Source organism: Salvelinus sp. IW2-2015, linkage group LG13 (assembly GCF_002910315.2).
Source record: "Salvelinus sp. IW2-2015 linkage group LG13, ASM291031v2, whole genome shotgun sequence".
Classification (NCBI taxonomy): Eukaryota; Metazoa; Chordata; class Actinopteri; order Salmoniformes; family Salmonidae; genus Salvelinus; species Salvelinus sp. IW2-2015.
The window spans coordinates 39,718,654-39,738,499 of record NC_036853.1 but is presented as its reverse complement, the minus strand read 5'-3'; the positions used below and the strand labels follow the sequence as shown (position 1 = coordinate 39,738,499).

The window sequence follows — 19,846 nt, the reverse complement described above, 5'->3', positions numbered from 1 at the left end:
GCGTTCCCAGCCAGGGCCCAGATAACCGGACGTTTGTTTCTGACACTGTCCGTTCCTCGGACCTGGAGTGGGCCCACTCCTCCAAGCTTGCCTGCCAACCGGGCTCCCATCGGAACTGGCCTGTGTGCGACAATGCTTTTGGTGGCCTACCATGGTTCCTAACGTCTCCATGTTCGTTGCTGCATGCACGATCTGTGCGCAGAACAACACTCCCCGGCAAGCTCCGGCTGGTCTCCTTTAACCTTCCTCACAGTCCCTGGTCTCACATATCCCTAGACTTTGTCACGGTTCTTCCCCCATCAGATGGCAACACCGCCATCCTGACAGTAGTGCACCTGTTTTGCAAAGCCGCACACTTCATTCCTCTCCCCAAGCTACCCTCTGCCAAAGACACGGCCCAGCTCATGATGCAGCACATCTTCCGGATCCATGGACTTCCAGTGGACATGGTCTCCGACCGGGGTCCTCAGTTCTCGTCCCAGTCCTGGAAGGCGTTCTGCACACTCATTGGGTCGTCAGCCAGCCTGTGCTCCGGGTTCCACCCCAAGTCCAACGGCCAGTCGGAGCAAGCCAACCAAGACCCGGAGACGACTCTTCGCTGCCGGGTCTCCACCAACCCCACCACCTGGAGCCAGCAACTAGCGTGGGTCGAATACGCCCGCAACACCCTTCCTTGCTCTACCACGGGTCTCTCGTCTTTTGAGTGTTCCCTGGGTTATCAGCCCCCGTTCTTCCCTGAGCAAGAGGAAGATGTCGGCATACCCTCGGCCCACATGTTTGTCCGGTATCATCTCGGGCAGAGGGTATGGTTGTCCACCCGAGATCTGCCCCTCCGGGTGGATTTACCGCAAACTTTCCCCCTCAGTTTATCAGCCCTTTCCCCATCTCCAAGATCATTAGCCCCTCTGCTGTCCGTCTTCTGTTGCCCCGTATGCTCCATATACATCCCACATATACATCCCACTTTTCATGTGTCTAGGATCAAACCCATGTCTCCCAGCCCTTTGTCTCCTGGCCTGCAAGTCATGTGTAATGTGTAATTCCTATTGGAATCCAGCATGAGTTAGTATATTCAACAGTTGCCATTTTTATTCACCCGCAACCTGCATTCAGAATAACAGTCAGGGTTAGGAAAATTGATAAGAAGACTACCTAACTAATAAATGTTATCTATCTTTGTGTGGCATAAGATCAATGTATCAATCAATCAATGTACACGCAAAACACAGATATTRAAAACAATCATTAAAGATCTGCTTCCAGTATAGCATGCTGGAAAATATGATGATAATGATGGTTGTGGTTTGGATGGGACTGTTTTACTCTTCAAAGTGTAAAACAATAATTCTGGTTATTAACACCAACACTGGGGGTTATTTTACACCACTGAGTGTTAATTTCACTCTTAAAGAGTGAATTTAACTCCTGAATCAACACTAGAAATGTCACACTGAAAAATCAACACTGGCCAATTTGCTGTGTGAGAGTCTTTTTTCTCCACCACAGCAGTACCCCTAGTCTTAAGGTGATTCATGCCTACTGTCGAGGAGCCGGTGTGAGCTCCTGTAGTGCTCGTTTGTGTGTGTGTCTCTATTCGTCTCGCTCTCTATTCTCTCCCTCTGTTTATCATTCCTCCCTACCTGTCTCTCTCCACCCTTTCCTCTCTCCCCCACCCCTCCCGATCTCCCACTGGTCTCGGCTGTTCATTCATTATAACTGGGCCCTGCTGACACACACACACACACAAACACACATACATACGAGGTCGGGTGCATAGTAGAATTCTTCATGCAGTACAGGTTAACAGGTCATCAAAGGACAATGACAACCTTATATTTGAGAAAGAGAGAGAGAGAGAGAGAGAGAGAGAGAGAGAGAGAGAGAGAGAAGGGGGTAGATTTAAAAGCTTCCCAACATGGCAGTTAAAAATAGGGGAATATAATAGAGTGAAAGCCAGAAACAGATGGATATCGTAAACCAGCAGCACACTGCACCAAGAGAGAGGGAGAGAAAGAGAAGGAGATGGGGGGAGAAAGGGAGGGGGAGACTGCAGCATTTTGTCAKTCCGCAATACCCCAGTGTGTCCTCTAGATGTCTCYTGTGTACCACAGTGAGGGAGATGCAGGCAGAGATAAGGAGAGAGGCACTGCACTGTATAGAAAGAGAGAGATGCAGATACACTACAGTGCATAAAAGCCAGCCACATCTGAGAACGGTTGGGTAGATCTCTCTCTCCCTCCAGCTCTCTCTCTCCCTCCAGCTCTCTCTCCCTCTCTCTACTTCACTGTGTTCACTGTGTCTCCCCGAGGAACTCATATTTATATGTGGTATTCCATATCTGCGTACTTCCCCTTTGAATCCTCCCTCCTCCTCTTCCTCTCTTTCTTATTTCCTTCTCTCTGTCTTTGCTGTATTCCACCTCTTATTTTACTGTCTCACACACATTCTCTCTCTTCCCTTCCCTTCCCTCACTCTCTCTTTCTCTCTGGTATCGCCCCCCCCTCTCAGAACCAGTGTACTTTTCTCTCCCTCTCTCTCTCCTACTACAATCACACCATCCCGCCCTATCCCTCTGTTCTCCTTTTTTCGCTTGCTTCTTATACTCTATTTATCTCGGCTCGCTTCTATCTCTTGGCTCTATTCTGATGTTGTCGCATCCCCATCTTCACAACTCACACACACAGCAAGATTTTCCTGTTTTCCAGTAGAAGCCTTTTTTTTGTTCAGTCAGCAAGCCTCCCTCCTTCCCTCTCTCTCTCACTCTCCTTCCTATCTTTCCCTCTCTCTACCTCCCCTATCTCTCTCTCTCTCTTCCCTCCATCCCCCCTTTAACCCCCCCTCTCTCTCGAAGCCATTTGTGTTTATTTATTTTTACTTCACAATCATTTATTCCTCTACTAATCTCTCTCTTCTTGCTCACACTTCTCTTTCCCCTTCCACACTCCTCTTCATCCCTCCACCTCCTCCCTCCTTCCACCACCTCTCTCTCTCGGTGTAGTGTCAGTACTGATCCTAGTCTCTGGGTTGTTTGTTCAGTCATGTATTAACCTCTCGCCAAAATGTGGGCTACAGTGTGTGTGTGTGTGTGTGTGTGTGTGTGTGTGTGTGTGTGGTGTGTGTGTGTGTGGTGTGTGTGTTGTGTGTGTGTGGTGTGTGTGTGTGTGTGTGTGTGTGTGTGTGTGTGTTGGGCTTGTGCGACATGATGCTGTAGCCTCGATCGCTGTATCATACCACTGCCTAGTTCTTCACCACCCACTATCACTCGTCATACAGTGGCAGGCCTATGCACGTCCTTACTCAGCATGTTAACTTAATTAATATTGTGTCGGCGTGTGCGCGTGCGCGTGTGTGTGAGTGTGTGTGAATGAGTATACTACCATAGGTATCTGAATGGTTGTGATGTAGACCTATAACCTTTTTGTAATTTTGAAGATGGGTGCTGTCCGTGGTGCTGAAACCATGTCCCACATCTACTATTAGTTAATGACATATTTGCCTCTTGATATGATCATAATCTCAATATTCACGTTGATATGAACATGTTATGATTTAAGTTGTTATGGTGACATGTTTGTTGGCTGTAACATGGCATGCTCTGAGAAGGGTCTATTGACCACAACATTGTTTTTTAAATCTATTTAAAGGGGCAATCTACAGTTGCTACATTCATATTTTGAATTAATTATATACCCATTGATTCTTGAAGAATATAACTTATAAATTCCTCATAAGCTTAGTTCAACTGTCCTAGTCCATCAGRACCCAAAATATTAGCTTGTTTTACTCCTTTGTTTGTAAATTGTAATTGTAAAAAAACACTGTATAGCCTCAAAACATGGTTAGAACCATCCTTCGTCTGTTTACCGAAACATTGGCATGTTGTTCTTTGTCGAACTGCAGATTGCCCCTWTATTATTAACATGTTATAATTTAAATAATCATGGCAACATGATGAGGGTATATAGATTATGGATTTGTTTCAAGAGAGAAAATGGTATATATGTTGGTAACATAGCTGGTAATATGGTGAACTGCATGTTGGTGAACTCTGAGAAGTGTCTGTTGACGGCAGTATTGGTTTGTATGATCTACTAGAATGTGGAACATAGAAGAATCCCGGTATGCTGGAGTTTACTTTTCAAACACAATGGTGACAAGGCCATGATGAAGTATTTGGTCAAGCTTATTTGTTGAGTTTATTCATTCGTTGATATCATTTACAGTGCATTCGGAAAGTATTCAGACCACTTTACTTTTTCCACATTTTGTTACATTACAGCCTTATTCTAAAATGTATTAAATGAATTTGATCTACACACAATATCCCATAATGACAAAGCAAAAACAGAAATACCTTATTTACATAAGTATTCAGACCCTTTGGTATGAGACTCGAAATTGAGCTCAGGTACGTCCTGTTTCCATTGATCATCCTTGAGATGTTTCTACAACTTGATTGGAGTCCACCTGTGGTAAATTCAATTGATTGGACACGTGTATATAAGGTCCCTCAGGCGAAAGTGCATGTCAGAGCAAAAACCAAGCCTTGAGGTCGAAGGAATTGCCCGTAGAGCTCCGAGACCGGATTGTGTCTGCAGCATTGAAGGGCCCCAAAGAACACAGTGGCCTCCATMATTCTTAAATGGAAGAAATTTGGAACCACCAAGACTCTTACTAGAGCTGGCCGCCTGGCCAAACTGAGCAATCGGGGGAGAAGGGCCTTGGTCAGGGAGGTGACCAAGAACCCGATGGTCACTCTGACAGAGCTCTAGAGTTCCGCTGTGGAGATGKGAGAACCTTCCAGAAGAACAACCATCTCTGCAACACTCCACCAATCAGGCTTTTATGGTAGAGATCCTTGATGAAAACCTGCTCCAGAGCGCTCAGGACCTTAGACTGGGGTGAAGGTTCACCTTCCAACAGGACAACGACCCTAAGCACACAGCCAAGACAATGCCGGAGTGACTTCGGGACAAGTCTCTGAATGTCCTTGAGTGGCCCAGCCAGAGCCCGGACTTGAACCCGATCGAACATCTCTGGAGAGACCTGAAAATAGCTGGGAAGCGAAGCTACCCATCCAACCTGACTGAGCTAGAGATGACTTGCAGAGAAGAATGGGAGAAACTCCCCAAATACAGGCGTGCCAACCTTGTAGCGTCATACCCAACAAGACTCTAGGTTGTAATCGCTGCCAAAGGTACTTCAACAAAGTACTGAGTAAAGGGTCTGAATACCTATGTAGATGTGATATTTCCATTTTTTTAAATATATACATTTGTCAAAATGTATAAAAAACAGTTTGCTTTGTCATTATGAGGTATTATGTGTAGATTGATGAGGAAAAAGTAATTTACTCATTTTTAGAATAAGCTTGTAATGTATCAAAATGTGGAAAAAGTCAAGGTGTCTGAATACTTTCRGAATGCACTGTATAACAGGGGTCTCCAATCTTTTCCAGCATGAGAGCTACTTGAATGAAACATGTCACAAGCTACACTTTTTTTCTAGCTTTCAAATAGGCACATTCTTCTCTTCTCCTCTCCCCTGCAAATCTTCCCCGGGTCCTTGGTGTACAAAAGAAAGTAGTGCACTGCACTGTTTTCTGTCACTATACCTGGTAAAATAATAGTTAATAAACAACTCTAAGGGGGGCCCTGTAAAATCAGTTTTTTTCGTCAAAATTATGTTTTATATATTTCCAAATTATATTTTATCAGTTGTATTTTTCCTGGTTTTAGATTTGTTTTTCACTCTCAAAATTACAATTGTTCATTGAGAAACAACGAAATGTGATGTTCTGAGTCAATGTCAATGGTTAAATCACATCAGAATAYCTTTTTAGGGGGGTCTGGAAGAAAACTAACGCATCTAGATGTTTGAGTGTAATTCCCATTTAATTGCGCATCTGGCCCTTTAATTGCACATCTAGCGAGTGAGGAATGCGTTGTCTAATGTGTCAGTCTACTAATGGTTATGTAATGCTGCTGCCAATTTCATGGCAAAGTTTGCAAATAATAATAGATACAAATTATATACTTACTCATGATATACTTCTGCCAGGTAAGCATACTTTGGTGTTAATATTTAATTGAGAAGGTTTTGGGGAAAGTATGTCTGTCAACCCACAAGATGGTTATCACATCAATTGTCTACACACGTAGTGATAGACCAACGTGCGCACCACACAGACAGATGAGCAATATTGCTGGAAATTAATAGTCAGATATTGTGTTAGGTTTGGCTTTTTAAGCTAATAGTGGCTAACCACGGTGCGATAATGTCAATGTTGCGTTGATTAAATAGTAGCTGGGCTCTTGCAGTGTAACGTGAAAATTCCAGGTACTTTCAGAATTGTTTGGTGAGCTACTCATAGGTGGGCTGCAAACTACTGGTAGCTCGCGATCCACTTGTCGGAGACCCATGATCCATAACATTAGTGTTTACATTGATAAACGCTTTCTGGTGTAGTAATTAGCTATTAGGTTTGACCTTTTTCGTATTTCCATGTGTTTGTATTACTAGCCTACTGGTTTTTGGAGACATTGCAACAACAGACACATTAAGGGCATGGTATATTATCTGGAAAGTACTCCGTCATTTCAGTAAAGTMCCAGCAGAAACAGAAATCAATGCAAATCTCGCCCTCGGGCTTCCTTTACTCGCGCTACTTTTTTTCTTCGGCCCTGTCCGGAAATAGCCGAAGGTGTCACATGTTTTCACTGACGCGCGGTATGCCCGCTGTCCATTGTGATGAAACAGACAACCACGGCAGCTCCAGCATTCCCGTGCAGGACTATAGGACAATTCAGGTCACATTTCAATCCCCTTCTCCCTCTCCAATAATCCTACTATGCAGTTATTTATGCAGAGAGTATGAGTGCTGACCATTGGTGACGTGTTTTATACAGCAAATGAAATGTCATCGTTTAAAATAAATCAATCTCTCCATATCATGTTTCCTTCAAATTCCTACATTTTMATTTTATTGTGGCAGATATGAAAACCCCTTCCCCAATACAAAATATGTCTGCCCCATACAATTTTTATTTACTAATTTGACTTGGAGGTTTGTAGCCCCGCTCCCCTCTTTCTCCCTCTGTCTCTCTCTCTCTCTCTGACTGTGGTTCCCTCCTTCCTTTCGGGGGGGGGCATTCAACTCAGAGATGGAGAGAGGAGAGGAGGGGGGTTTGAAATAGCACCGGCAGCAAAGTAATGGTCCTGCGGACGTGAATAGCCAAAAGCCAAAAGAACAGAGAGAGAGAGAGGCAGGGATGAAGGAGAAGGACATACAGAGGGGAGAGGAGGAAAGGAGAGATAGGGGTGTGTGAAAGAGAGGGATGGAGGGAGGTAGTACATTTGTTGAGTGCAGTACCTTTACTGAGATAGCGGAAACAGAAATGAAACGATAGAGAGGGAGGGAGGATGAGAGAGAGAGAGAGCATGGGAWGGGMAGGAACATAAAGGAATGGTAAGAGTAGAAAGCGAGGGAAGGAAGGAAAGCAGAGAACGGTTAAGAAGACGGGTTCTAATTCGCCCAGTGAAATCTGATTATTTTATGCAGAACACGAGTGAGCCAGGGGAGGGATGGAAGGAAGAGAGAAAGAGGGAGAGGGGAAGAAGAGTAGGAGAGAAGAGAGCAGAGCTGAAGTGGATGGATTACTTTGAGTAGGTAAAGGACAAAATGTGACTATGGTAGATTGACTGGGCCATTCAGAAAGAGAGAGAGACAGAGTGGAKAGAGATTGGAGAGAGGGATATAGTGAGAGAGAGCGAGAGAGAGAGAGAGAGGGAGCCTCATTCTTGTTTTCACTGCAGCAAAAGATCATTCACTTTTCCAGCATGGACCCGGTCCCCGCTCGCAGTGCAGCTCTACGACTGTGTGTGCGTGCGTGTGAGAGAGAGTGTGTGTGTGCGGATACAGATCCACGTAGTTGTGTGTTAACCCTCCATGTGTGTTATTAACTCCCTCCTCTGAATCTCTCTCTCAATCCAGACTAATATCACTCCATACGCTCTGTAGCTCCGTTCAATAAAGGGCACATATGGTGGGATAATGCCTAGACGAATTTCTGCAACTCAAAGTAATTTGCTTCATTCTCTCGTTTTCTTTCGTCGTCTCCTTCGCTCGTCTCCTTTTCTCATCTCCTTCGCTCGTCTCCTTTCTTCATCTTCTTTCCTTCATCCCCTCTGATCTGTAAGTGCAGGAATAGTGAAATCCAGTCCCCCTGTAGGCTTTACTAGTGTGCTTCCCTTCATCCTCTCGTTACAGATCAGTGCAAACGAAGGAAGGGAGACTATTGAGATGCAGCCCTCGTTGTACAAGGGCACTGCATAGCCTACTACAATATACACACACACACACACACACACATACTGACTCTGCAAACACACCGATGATATGAATAGGGCTCTGCTTACATACTACACCAGCAGTGTATCAACTATATTAAGACTTTGCAGTGAAGAGACCCTGTGCTTGTATGTGAAGGTGCTGTATAGCGACACACACACACTCCAACGACTGCACCAAAGGAGGAATGTAGCCACATGCTAAGTTAATCCAGTGTAATCAATGACATTGCATCACCGCAGTAAGGGTTAATACAGTATAATCAGAATGTACTCAATCGACTACACGGCACATTAGCTTTGCACTGAGAACGAGAGATGGAGAGAAGAACAGAGAGAGAGGGGGGAGGGAGGGAGGGAGAGGAGAGTGAAGAGGAAGAGAGATGGGTGAGAGAGGGGAAGAGTGAGAGCGCGAAAGAGAGGAGAGCGCGAGAGAGGTAGAGAGAACAGGGTGCATTAATCGTCTGCAGTCTTTTCTCCCCATTTTGTGCAGCTCAGCAAATAATCGTTCTGCCTATAGCTCTCCTCTCCCCCTCCTCACACTCTCTCTCGTTCCCACTCTACTCTCCCCTCTCTCCCATTGGATAAGCCTGAAACTTGGAGAGGGCGAGAGAAGGAGGAATAGAGAGAGACGGAGAGACGGAGTGAGGGAGTGAGGGGGCGTGAAACACAGTCATATTCATCTCACTCCTCTCTAATTGAAGAAAGTGTTTTAGTGAAATGAAAAACAGAAGGACGGAAAAGGGGCCATGCAGGAGAGAGAGGGGGGGGGGGGTAGAGAGAAGAGAGAACCCATTCGTTATGTAATATCACATTAAAACATTACCTCTCCACAATTCAACACCTACAGGTGTGTCTGTGAGTACGTGTGTATTGTGTGTGCACGCGTGTTTGTTCACTATTACTCACCTTGTCCACTACGGACCAAGCACTAACGATACACAAGGTTTCTCATGCAGTGCCCCTTATGTCATGCTCCATCTCATCAGTGTATGTTCACCTGCTGTCACTATAGTAACCTGGACCTCTATTGAAAAGGAAACACCTCCCTGCCCACCTCCTAACCTCCCTCATCTGTCCCAGGTTCTATGCTGTTGTTAACTAGCCTATAGAACTGATGAATTGGCCTGTTAATAGCTGAGTTCCAGTCACTATGGGTGAATTGTTCTCTAACTAGCCTGTAGGTTTAGGTGTATATACAGGACCAGTCAAAATTTGGACACAAACTACTCATTCAAAGGTTCTTTATTTTTTGTATTTTCTACATTGTAGAATAATAGTGAACATCACAACTATGAAATAACACATATGAATCATGTAGTAACCAAGTGTTAACAAATCAAAATATATTTTAGATTTGAGATTTTCAAAGTAGCCACCTTAGCCTTGATGACAGCTTTGCACACTCTTGCATTCTCTCAACCAGCTTCATGAGGTAGTCACCTGGAATGCATTTCAATTTAAATAATGATGGCTGTCGTTTTCTCTTACTTATTTGAGCTGTTCTTGCCATAATATGGCCTTGATCTTTTACCAAATAGGGCTATCTTCTGTATACACCCTACCTTGTCACAACACAACTGTTGGCTCAAACCATTAAGAAGGAATGAAATTCCACAAATGACTTTTAACAAGAACACCTGTTAAGACATGAAGGTCATCAATCCCTTAAGCTCTCCCCTCCTCCTCCCCATAATCGGAAACATTCCCTTTAATTGATTTTTTTAACCATTTCTCTCTCTTACCGAACGGTTTGTCCTTCTGAACTAGTTTCAAGAAATTTCAAAACTTGAAAGTTTCTTCAAGTACAGTTGCAAAAACCATCAAGTCTATTATGAAACTGGCTCTCATGAGGACGCCACAGGAAGACCCAGACTTACTCTTGCTGCAGAAGATAAGTTCATAGAGTTACCAGCCTCAGAAATTGCAGCCCAAATAAATGCTTCCAGAGTTCAAGTACAGACACATCTCAACATCAACTGTTCAGAGGAGACTGCGTGAATCAGCCTTCGTGTTCGAATTGCTGCAAAAAAACCACTACTAAAGGACAACCAATAATACAAAGAGACTTGCTTGGGCCAAGAAACATGAGCAATGGACATTAGACCGGTGGAAATCTGTCATTTGGCTGATGAGTCCAAAATGTGACATTTTGGTTCCAACCGCCATTCTTGTGAGACACAGAGTAGTGAAGGATGATCTCGGTGTGTGTGGTTCCACCGTGAAGCATGGGGAGGAGGGTAATGGTGTGGGGTGTTGCTGTTGCTTTGAACACTGTCTGTGATTTATTTAGAATTCAAGGCACACTTAACCAGCATGGCTACCACAGCATTCTGCAGCGATACGCCATCCCATCTGGTTTGCGCTTAGTGGGAGTAGGATTCGTTTTTCAACAGGACAATGACCCAACACACCTCCAGGCTCTGTAATGACTATTTGACCAAGAAGRAAAGTGATGGAGTGCTGCATCAAATTACCTGGCCTTCACAATCACCCGACCTCAACCCATTTGAGATGGTTTGGGATGACTTGGACCGCAGAGTGAAGGAAAAGCAGCCAACAAGTGCTCAGCATATGTGGAAACTCAAGACTGTTGGAAACGCATTCCAGGTGAAGCTGGTTGAGATAATGTCCAGAGTGTGCAAAGCTGTCATCAATGCAAATGGTGGCTACTTTGAAGAATCTGAAATATAAAATATATTTTGATTTGTTTAACACTTTTTTGGTTACGACATGATTTCATATGTGTTATTTAATAGTTTTGATCTATTCACCATTATTCTATAATGTAGAAAATAGTAAAAATAAAGAAACCCTTGAATGAGTAGGTGTGTCCAAACTTTTGACTGGTACTGTATGTATGGTGCACACATGTTAAGCAATGGTCTATTTATATTTCAAAGATTTGACCCTCACCTGTAGATTTGACCCTCATGTTAAAAAATCTATTCCATATTCCATCCTTTTCCACTAAATATTCTACCCCTCTCTCTTTCCTTCTCCACAGACTCCTCCTTCCCCCCTCCCCCTTGTGTTCTATCTCTTTTCCTCTCCCTCCTCCTTTCCCCTATGCTCAGATCGGTTTGTGTCTCCTCTTTCAAAGGACGCAAGGGTGGGAACAAGTCGCCCAACAAAGCATGTTACAGTGCAGACATGACTTGTCCGTCAGACAGCGAGAAAATCGTAATAAACTGCGGAGGGGTGCGACACGAGACTTACCGCAGCACCCTCAAGACGTTGCCCGGTACCCGCTTATCTTGGCTTACCGATCCGGACGCGTTTAGCAACTTCGACTATGACCCCAAAATCGACGAGTTCTTCTTCGACCGCCACCCCGGCACATTCACATTCATCCTCAACTACTACCGCACAGGCAAGCTTCACTGTCCCAACGATGTGTGCGGCCCACTGTTCGAGGAGGAGCTCGCCTTCTGGGGCATCGACGAGACGGACGTGGAGGCGTGCTGCTGGATGAACTACCGTCAACACAGGGATGCCGAAGAGGCGCTGGACAGCTTCGAGCAGCCCGAGCCAGAGGAGCCGGAAGACGACCTGGAGCTGACTGCGGACGGAGAGCTCAAGAGGCTGTGCCTGCACGAAGACGGACGCAAGAGGAGCTGGTGGAGTGTGTGGCAACCCTATTTCTGGAATCTTTTTGAGGATCCGTATTCTTCCAAGAATGCCAAGGTGAGTCCTCCCTCGAGCACTATACATAGGCTACATTCTGTTGCGATGCCTGTATTGCGCGCGTGCTCTCTCTCTCTCTCTCTCTCTCGTTATGACATTTCCTCTTAAATGTTTTGCCGTCCCACAAAAGTCTATTGCAGGTGCACTGGAATGTTAAACTGGATTTAGAAGAGGGAGATCCCGCATAGCCTACCGCTTATTTGGGCTATATATTGAATATCCTTGACGTATTTTATAATGGACGTCATGTGTACAGACTGCAGTCTATGAAAGTTGGCTGCTATGTCCAAAGTTATTACGATGATGAGGGAGGGTGTGTTGGAATGGAGTTCGTTGTGTTCTTGTCAGAATGATGGTGTTCTTCGCTTTGATAGTCAAGGAAAATTAGTTGGAAGRAAAAAAACTGTGAATGTCATAAACATCGTTAGGAATTTCCAACAAGCAACCAACTCAGACCAGTGCTGGTGTGCCTATTAGTTGTTGCCGGTTGGAATTTGACTTTTGTGGCCTATGGTGTGTTATTTTCTCTATTTTCACAAATCATTTAATTTAGCACCACAGTACACCATTAAAGTTGTGTGGGGAGACCCTCTCCCATGTACCTCGTTCCCTCTCACGCAGTCACTTGGTCGGTCCTCTATTCCTATACGCTTCTCTCCGTCCCTCTCTCCTCCATTTTTACGCACCGTCTCCCCGTTACCACTGCGTCTCGAGCGTACCTCGTACCGCATACCCCCCCCTCCCCCACCCCCACACACATAAACACACATGTTTCCTAGCTTGATTAAATTGTCGTTCTTTGTGGACCTCTAGCGCCCGACTTCGTCGTTGTCATCGAGCGCATCACTCAATCTCGATTAGCGCATTATCTCTCCTCGCTCACTCTCTCGTCTTCCACACTGTTCACTCCCCCGTTGCGCATCTCTCTATGTCTCCTTGCCTTTCACTCTCTCCATCCCACTTTCACCCCTCTCTTTACCTCCTCTCCATGTATCTCTTCACATCAATAACTTTTTCGTTTTAACAAGCCTTCTCGTGCTGCGTCCCTCTCCAGTCTATAGGCTACCCGCGTTTTGCACACCCTGGCCGTGATTTTGGCGCATTTTAAGCAGCTAGTATTGTAAACTAGTCGAGTGTCCACTTACCTAACTCAAATAAGGTCAAAACCATTTTTTTAATCGTTAATGAATGGAAACTTTGTCATGTTTTTGCCCTCCACAGAAATACTTCATTAACTCACCATTTTTCATGCTAATCTCGACCTAATCCTTTGACCTGCTGTTTGACCAACCTACCTGTCACCAACCTACCTGTCACCATTGCACCTGTCCTTCCCGCCAATCAACGTCTCCATCTCGTCTCCCGCAGTCTCAATTTATACAAGTGAAGGGTTATTGTTGCCAACCAACAGTTTGAATGAGTGCTTTGCTTGTCTCTCTATATGTTGATTGACCAATTGTCTACAGTTGCCTATCAATTGTTCTCACTTTGCTAGTGGTGACATACACTAATGGAAAACTGTAAATGATACAGTGATTTTGTGTATTATCAACAGTAAAATACTTTATAAATGTTTTACTGCAGCATACTGTAAGTTAWGGTCATTGTGGAAAATTGTTGTGAGATGGAAAAAATTGCTCTATTTCAAATGGTACTGTAATTACAATATTTGTTGAGGCTATATTTTTTGCACCAGCGAGTGAGAATAATGAATGTAGTTATAGTGCCCCATCAACTTAACATGTAAAGGGGAATGGCAGCAAGCCTTAAACCTTAATGGTTAAGCATTTTGCCATATCCTTTTGGTCTGTTTTGCCCTGTGGTCGCTGACAGTTTGGAAGCCTTTGTTAAGGACTCTAGAAGTGCAAGTGATATAAAACACAAAATATTCATTAATATGCTGTAATGTTTGGAAACACACTACCTAGCAGCCAAACTGCTTGAACCAATCCCTTGTAATTACAGTAAAATACTGTGAAATACAAACCCCTTAGTTTAGTCATTCATTTATTAATTTTACGTATTGTACTGTGTGTAATTGCACAGTACTTGGTTTGATACTGTGTACTGTAATGTGAAATACAGAATTTGACTTGCCACTGAGCTGCCTGTAAGCTACTGACAAATTCACGGTAAGCCCTTTACAGTGTAGGCCTAGTCAGTGCAGTTGGCATGCCAGCTATGAGGGTGACATACAGTAGCCCTATGTCACATGTGACCCTGTAGGTATAACGCCCCAGCAGTTGGTTATTCCCCTTCCATAAACATTCATCCCTTCAACATGACAAACCATATAGCCCTTTATCTTCAGTGTGCACTGTTTTCACTGTCTTCACTGTTTTCACTGTCTTCACTGTTTTCCTTCGAGGTGATAGGCTATCTGTGTGTGAAAACATTGACATCAACAGGCCTGCACCTGTGACAAATTAACAAAGACACATCTGTAAGAGTATTCAGGAACTGTTGACTGAAATGTGTTGACTGTAGAGGATATGCAGGCCAGGCCAGGCCTGTAACCTTACCTATTACAACGGCTTACTTGTGGACACCTGCACCCAAACACAAATTAACACCTTCATGCGGGTGACACTGAACACATGTGGTTCCCTGGCAACAGGATATATGCTGTGCTKTATTCTGGCCCAGGCTACAATAGGCTATTACAGGTATCGGCTTGACATAGAAATATAATTAGTAGAACCAATGCGTTCTATAGAGAACACACAGACCTATTTAAGGTTTAAAGAAAGGTGTCAATAGAAGGCAACTAAGGAATTCCRCTCTTGATTAAAAATGGCTTAATCATCAATGGTCTGTATAGGGCTGATTGCGTCAGTTTAAGCCTGAGATCTTCGTACATGGAGTGACACTAGAATATTCWCCGTCACACAACAGGCGTAATTTATATCAAAAGTTGTCCTGCGGGYGGCTATAGCTCCTTGTCCTTCTAAACGCAAGTCCTTGGTAGAATGGACATTCTATCGATGCAATGCGGTGGGTTTTTAGAGTTGTGTATCWGTTCTACTAAGTCTAGCTCTATGAGATTAACTCACCTGATGTTCTCTTTCTGGTGTGGTGGCCCTCTACCTGACCTCCAAGGATGCTGTCTCCATGGGAACACAATACTGCAGGCTTTTGTTTCCCAGGGGTTTGTGTTAGAGGGCACAACGAGCTTAGATTCAGAGTCTAGATCTGTTTCTGAGGGCAACTTCTATACCTGGAYKGCCACACTGTCTTYGTCCTAAAAGGCACCCTATTCCCTATAAGAGTGCACTTMTTTTGACCAGGRTCSTATTGGCCCTGGTCAAAAGTAGTGCACTATAGGGAAAAGGGTGCCATTTGGGACGAAGACAGTGTGGCAGTCCAGGTATAGAAGTTGCCCTCAGAAACAGATCTAGGATCAGTTTACTCTCCTCCAATCCTAGCCTTACCCAATAGGAGGAGGGAATGGAAATCTAACCTTAGATCAGTGTCTAGGGCTAATGTCACCATACCCCAGAGAGAAATTACAGCYAGGTCTCTTGCCAGGCTTACTCAGCAGGTAGTGTTGCCAAGATAACCCTCCTGGTTTTGGCGTTGAATTKTACACATTTGTCGTTTATCCCCTCAGACTATAAAGCTGAATTTTCAAATGCTTGAATGAAATTAATACATGTAATCGATGTAAGTAGGCCTAATGTCAAATTACTTTTATAATCACTTAAAATTTGTTTGGTTTTTGTCATGGCAGACAGGAGAGGGTAAACACTGGATAGACTTATTGCTGATCAGTGCCCCTCTGCTCTATCATCTAAAAAACTATTGGGGGGCTACTCATAGAAGTATGTACAGTATTGGGGCTAGTACTACTACTTTCACAGATGAGGGAGTTTACAGTGTGATGTGCATGGAGAAAATTCCTGGTAAGCTGAAATAACCACYCCATGATTGAGCTTGCATGGTCTTTTCCTGTAGGCTACAATGCAATAGGCCAACTGTGGGCTGATCCAAAACAAGCTGATGCTTCTGAATGGACTTTTTCTTTGCATTGCAGGGTTGATTAGTAACATAGTGTAAAACAAGGGTAAGTTGTTTTGCTTTATAACCAGTGGTGTAAAGTAACTAAGCAAAAAATACTTTGAAGTATCTGTACTTTACTATTTATATTTGTGACAACTTTAACTTTTACTCCATTACATTCCTAAAGAATATATATATTTTTTCTCCCATACATTTTCCCTGACATCCAAAAGTACTTACATTTCGAATGCTCAGGCAGATCAACAATATGGTCAAATTCACGCACCTATCAATATAATGCATTGTCATCCCTACTGCCTCTGATCTGGTGGACTAACTAAACACAAATACTGTTTGTAAATGATGTCTGAGGGTTGGAGTGTGCCCCTGGCTGTCCGCACTTGTACTTTTTACTTTTACTCAAGTATGACAAYCGAGTACTTTTTCCACCACAGTACTTAAGTACATTTAAAACCAGATACTTTTAGACTTTTACTCAAGTARTATTTTACTGGAAGACTTTTACATTTACTTGAGACATTTTCTATGAAGGTATCTTTACTTTTACTCAAGTATGACAATATAGTACTTTTTCCACCACTGTTTATAACACAACAGAAGTAAACCAATCACAGATGAGTTTGTGTTGTTTGGGATGGTCACATTTTGAACTTCATATTGCAAGACATTGTGAAGAGAATAAAGAGGGTTAGCCCAAGTGGGACGTGACTTTACACCAMCACACACTTTGGAGGGAAGCGGGAGCACACCCTCACCTGTGCCAATATGATTAATCCACCCGGTAGTGGCTGTACTAAATGTAACTATAGCAGGGTCGCTACCACAATAAACCTGTTCTCTCCTTCTCTCTCTTGCTCCCCCTCCTCATGCTTAATTGTYTCTAAAAATCCATATCCATTTATGGAGACAAAGCTGTGCCATGACCCAGATTATTGTGTGTTAAAATAGTATTTTCTGTCAACTGGGCACATCAAGACAGCGTATWGACCGGGCTGCGCCTGCATGCCTGGTCCCTGGTTTGGCCTGTATGAAGAGACTGGATGTTGTAGATGCTTGTGTTGCTGTCTCTTGCAGGCTTCCTTTGTAACAGAGATGTTAACAGAGCCAGGAATGAATTACTGAGGAATGAAAGCATGGTGAGTCCTTGGTTTCAAGTGGAGTGAAATCTAGCTGAATGGCAGGGTTTGCCTATAAGTTAGTTAGGGCACAAGTGACCTTGCCTGCCAGGTTCCTAAAGGTTTGGAGAATAGTAAGATACCAGGTGCCTCATTTATCAAAAGTGCTTGTGCACAAAAACTACTCTAAACCTTGCGTGTGTCAGTTTTCCTGCAAAGGTTGGTTTTTATCATTTTTTTAAAAAACTTGATGGGAAAGTCTGCATACTGTATCATACTAAATCTCAGACCATGGGTATGCACACCTAGTGGTTGATCAACTGTATTGCAAGCAAAAAACATTATTTTGGGGGAAATGGAGGTGTTTGATGCAGGGGAATTATAATAATGGTAGGCTCATAAAAGCATTCAAACCTAGGCCTAATGATAAAACAAATGCATTTGCTGTTGATAAGCTTGCATAGCGGCAAGTCACCTAATATATTTATTTTACTTGTATTATATATTCCTAATTCATAATCATATTTCAGGGCATGTCTCTCTCTTTCTGACATGACTGGTTTATTCCCGCTACACAACAAATATGAATCTACTATTTATCCATCAATATTAGTAAATAGACCTGGAGCCTATGACAGTATTAGTAGGCTACAGTAGTATTGTGCGATAGGAGCGCGACATAATAACCTGTTTAAAAATCCGCAGTAATCTACACACAATACACCATAATGACAAAGCGAAAACAGGGTTTTAAAAATGTTAGCAAATGTATAAAAAATAAAAAAGAGATACCTTATTTACATAAGTATTCAGACCCTTTGCTATGAGACTCGAAATTGAGCTCAGGTGCATCCTGTTTCCATTGATCATCCTTGAGAWGTTTCTACAACTTGATTGGAGTCCACCTGTGGTAAATTCAATTRATTGGACRTGAGGTGCTTCAACAAAGTACTGAGTAAAGGGTCTGAATACTTATGTAAATGTGATGATTTTTTATTATTCTAAAAACCTATTTTTGCTTTGTCATTATGGGATATTGTGTGTAGATTGATGAGGGAAAAAAACAATGGAATACATTTTAGAATAAGGCTGTAACGTAACAAAATGTGGAAAAAGTCAAGKGGTCTGAATACTTTCCTAATGCACTGTATGTTTGATAAATCCCAATAATTTGTTGCACATGCAAATTGGTTGATAAATGAGGCCCCTGACCTGTTTGCAACATAATACATGCTGTGGTCCTGTATGGCTGAGTTGGTTTGAGCATGACGCTTGCAACGCTAGGATTGGAGTTTCAAAACCCGGCGCTACCCATGCGTAAAATGTGTGCACACGTGACTGTAAATCGCTTTGGATAAAAGCATCTGTAATATATTATTATACGTTCTGAAAAATGAATGAAATAATGGCAAATGGTGTAGAACGGAGAGGACAAAAGGACTATAACATAGCATTGGTTAGGCTACATAACTGACTACAGCATCTCGGTTGGTGGTGGCTTATTCCTTGTACGGTGGTTGAATGTCGTCATCGCTCTGCGGCGCCGACAGTGTATCCCTCAACTCTTTATCAAATACAACACACGACTTGTTTTATTGTCACGGATGCAGGGTGTGCGCTGGATTGCTTATTATCACCTTCTAGACCCCCGAGCCCCTCCTCGCCCCCCCCCCCTCTCTCTCCCTCTCTCGTACTATCGCTCTCGTTGTGCTATAGCGTAGCACTGCGGTGCTGATAGTAGCTGACTGCGCGCCGATTTCTGCTGCAGCGCAAACACACGAAGCAGCTTGTCTAAAAGGAGAGAGAACGGGAAAGGGAGAGAGGAGAGGGGAGGTGGAGAGATCAGGGGCTGTTTGTGCTAGCCCTTTTAGACTTCGATCGAGAATAAAAAGCACTAAAACTATTGGACGTGGTCACTTTTCTCCCCTTTCGCGTATTTTTTGTTTTGCTTAGCCTTGCAAGCTTGGATATGCGTATCCGCTTATTGATTAATCCATATGTCTCCGTCTGCACCATTCACGTGGCTGTCTTGTAGAACGAAGCCCCCCCGAAGCCCCCCCCCACACACACACAGACAGGGGAGGGCGGTAATGCAGGTAGGCGATAGCCGAGTGCCCGCTGTTAGTGGCACTGCCTGTCAAGCTCTAGAATGGCTGACTAGTCTTCTTTTTCACATCATGCCCGTAAAGGTTGTGTTTTTGTCATTTCTGACCTCCTTTCGCATACTACGCTTGCGCTGTTTGGACAGTTTGAATTATTCTGCCAATGTTGTGTGTGTGTGTGTGTGTGTGTGTGTGTGTGTGTGTGTGTGTGTGGTTGTGTGTGTGTGTGTGCGCGCAGACTGACGGGCGCTCAATATCACACCTCTAGAGAGAAAAGAACCCTCGTCCACCTTGTAAACTTCACGAATGACCCTGGTCCAGTTTCACTCGTGTTTACAATTACGACACACACGACACACACACACACACACACACACACACACACACACACACACACACACACACACACACACACACACACATTGTGCTTTTGCTACAGAAGTTACCCTAGATATCAGAGGGAGCGCTTGATATTTGATGACATGTCAGGAAAAAATCTGTTTAACCTCTGTGTGATCCAGCTCTGTCCATGTCACGCGCATCCTCACGCCTCTTGGCTGAAGACAGATATAC

At 43.8% G+C, this 19,846-nt stretch overlaps 1 protein-coding gene across 1 annotated transcript in view; it reads left to right on the top strand.

The window, feature by feature from the left end:
* Nucleotides 1–11,418: 11,418 nt before the first annotated feature.
* The window catches only part of LOC111971439 (voltage-gated potassium channel KCNC1), a 103,884-nt gene continuing 95,456 nt past the window's right edge, over nt 11,419–19,846 (top strand). The window contains exon 1 of the mRNA XM_023998215.2: nt 11,419–12,036. Within this exon, the coding sequence (XP_023853983.1) occupies nt 11,419–12,036 (618 nt within the window). The remainder of the gene's footprint in view (nt 12,037–19,846) is intronic.